This window comes from Macrotis lagotis, chromosome 2 (genome assembly GCF_037893015.1).
Source record: "Macrotis lagotis isolate mMagLag1 chromosome 2, bilby.v1.9.chrom.fasta, whole genome shotgun sequence".
NCBI classification, from domain to species: Eukaryota; Metazoa; Chordata; class Mammalia; order Peramelemorphia; family Peramelidae; genus Macrotis; species Macrotis lagotis.
The window spans coordinates 240,067,733-240,069,800 of record NC_133659.1 but is presented as its reverse complement, the minus strand read 5'-3'; the positions used below and the strand labels follow the sequence as shown (position 1 = coordinate 240,069,800).

At 49.2% G+C, this 2,068-nt stretch overlaps 1 protein-coding gene across 2 annotated transcripts in view; it reads left to right on the top strand.

The window, feature by feature from the left end:
* The first annotated feature begins 297 nt into the window (after window positions 1-297).
* Window positions 298-2,068, top strand: part of SPACDR (sperm acrosome developmental regulator) — a 47,626-nt gene continuing 45,855 nt past the window's right edge. For both annotated transcript variants that reach the window (XM_074225330.1, XM_074225329.1), the window contains exons 1-3: window positions 298-737; window positions 1,337-1,486; window positions 1,816-2,037. In XM_074225330.1, the coding sequence (XP_074081431.1) occupies window positions 666-737; window positions 1,337-1,486; window positions 1,816-2,037 (444 nt within the window). In that variant the 5' untranslated portion in view covers window positions 298-665. The remainder of the gene's footprint in view (window positions 738-1,336; window positions 1,487-1,815; window positions 2,038-2,068) is intronic.

Genomic DNA, 2,068 nt, shown 5'->3' with positions numbered 1-2,068 from the left:
CTTGGGTGTGGGGGCTGAATTCTCTTTGCCTGGGCCAGGGCTATGGGTTTCATGTGTCCAGACATTCTCTGTACTGTCTTTACAGTGTCCCTGGGAGCCCCTCAGTACTGGTCAGGATTAAAATAGAGACAATATGAAGAAAAATGAGATATGAGACAATGTCAGATATGAAAAGAAATTGATACATAGAGACAAAATCAGAAATGGGTCCTGGAAAGGGACTGTGAAGACTTTCCTTGGGTGGAGGAGTGCCTCATGGGGGTGGGGGGGGAGGGAAGGAGAGAGGAGGGGGGGGAAGCCCACGTGCTATGGGAGTGGTGGGAAACAATGAAGCCTTTGGCGATTATGCCATATCCACCCCCCAACTTCCCAGCGTGTTCCCTGCTGAGTTGGGGCAGCTATGGGAGTGGGGGGTGAATGGGCCCCTTGTCTTTGTGCTGGGTTCAGGCCAGGCTCCTGGAGCACAGAGAGCCTGTGCCAGGCTTGACAGAAAGCCTCAGCTTCTCCCCTTCCCCTCCCCTACCCCAATCCCAACTGGGTTCAGACCCCTTGCTCCCTGTTCCTACTAGTTACCAGCCTTATCCACTGTCCTAAGATCTGCCCCCTTGAGGAATTGTCCCTTGCCCCTGAGACTACTGGGAGAGGAGATATTGTTTAAGGGGAAAATGGGGTGCCTACGTTTCCAAGTGTTTTTGGAGAGAGTCAAGAACCAGAAAGCTAAACAAAAGGATCCCAAGGTGAGAGCAGGGATGAATCAGGGGCTACAGAGCGGGTGATTCCTCTGGGTTCTGGAAGAAGAGTTAGGGGAAGGGGACTAGGTAGTTGAAAGCTAGCAGATTTCATTGGTTTGAGCCTAGAATTTGAGTCCTGCACTCAATTTCTGTACCTAGCCTCAGAAATGGGTTTGAGGAATAGGGTGGAGATTTAAAAGGGGACACAGAGAAAAGTAGAGTAGATATGAGGGACATGGGACCAGGAAACTGGGACAAAGATAAGGGCCCAAATGTAATGACTGGGAATAGAGACAAGGAGGGACACCTAAGAAATGGGCTGTCTTGGTCCTGGAGAGAAACCAGGTCTAGAAGTGAGAAGTGGAGGTTGAAGACCAGATACCTAAGTTCCAGGCAGGTTCTCACAATGGGCTTAGAACTACCCCATCTTTGGGGTTCTAAGGTAGCCCTCCCTCCACTATCCACTCTGACTCCTCTCCCGCAAGGGGGAGGGGGGGAGGAAGAAGGGAATAAAAGCTGAGGGGAGGGTTATGCTCTGAAATTCCCTATTTTTTTTTTCCTACTGGTGTTCCTCTCACCTTTCTAACTCTTCTGGTCCTGACTAGGGCAGAGGCCACTGGCAAAGTGCCAGTGTCCTTTCCCCATACCAGCTGCTGGCTCTGTCAACCCCTCTCTTCTCCTGGGTCCTGTACTCAAGAGGACTGGACATGTGTTTGTCCTGGCTATACCATCTTTGGGAGGAATTTAAGCTACTGGTGAGTTTTGAGCATCCTTTTTTACTGCCTTGAGAGTCAGGCTGCTCTCTGTGTTCCATGATTTCAGAGTTTCTCAGTATCCCTTGACACCTTGACTGACTACAAGATCTCTTGTAGGTGGGCACCTTCCCTCTTACAAGAGAGAAAAGTTGAGGGGGGAGAATAGGTGGTGTGGTGGGAGTAGGAAACCTATAGAAATGGGCCTGAAAAAGATTATGTGAAGCTCTCTCTGCCCTTCCATCTTTATCCTTTGTTCTTTCTTTTTTGATTGCTGCTATGTCTGTCTCACTTTCCATTCTTATCATCCTAACCTGTGCCCAAATTCTTAGTTCTTTCACTGGACAAGACCCACACTCCAGCTTTCTACCCTGGTGATCCCTGGCTCCAAAGAAAAAGTATTAAAACCCATGGGAGCGTCAAAGAGGGTGGTAAAGGAGAATGTGAAGGCCCAGTCAAGAACTCTGCTTCAGATGCCCCAGACAGCTATATATAATGTCACCAGTTTCATGGAATCCTTCCTGCATTTTGGCAGGAAGTTCAGCATGGGAAAGGTCAGTATCCTTTTCTCCATCCCCTTGGGTG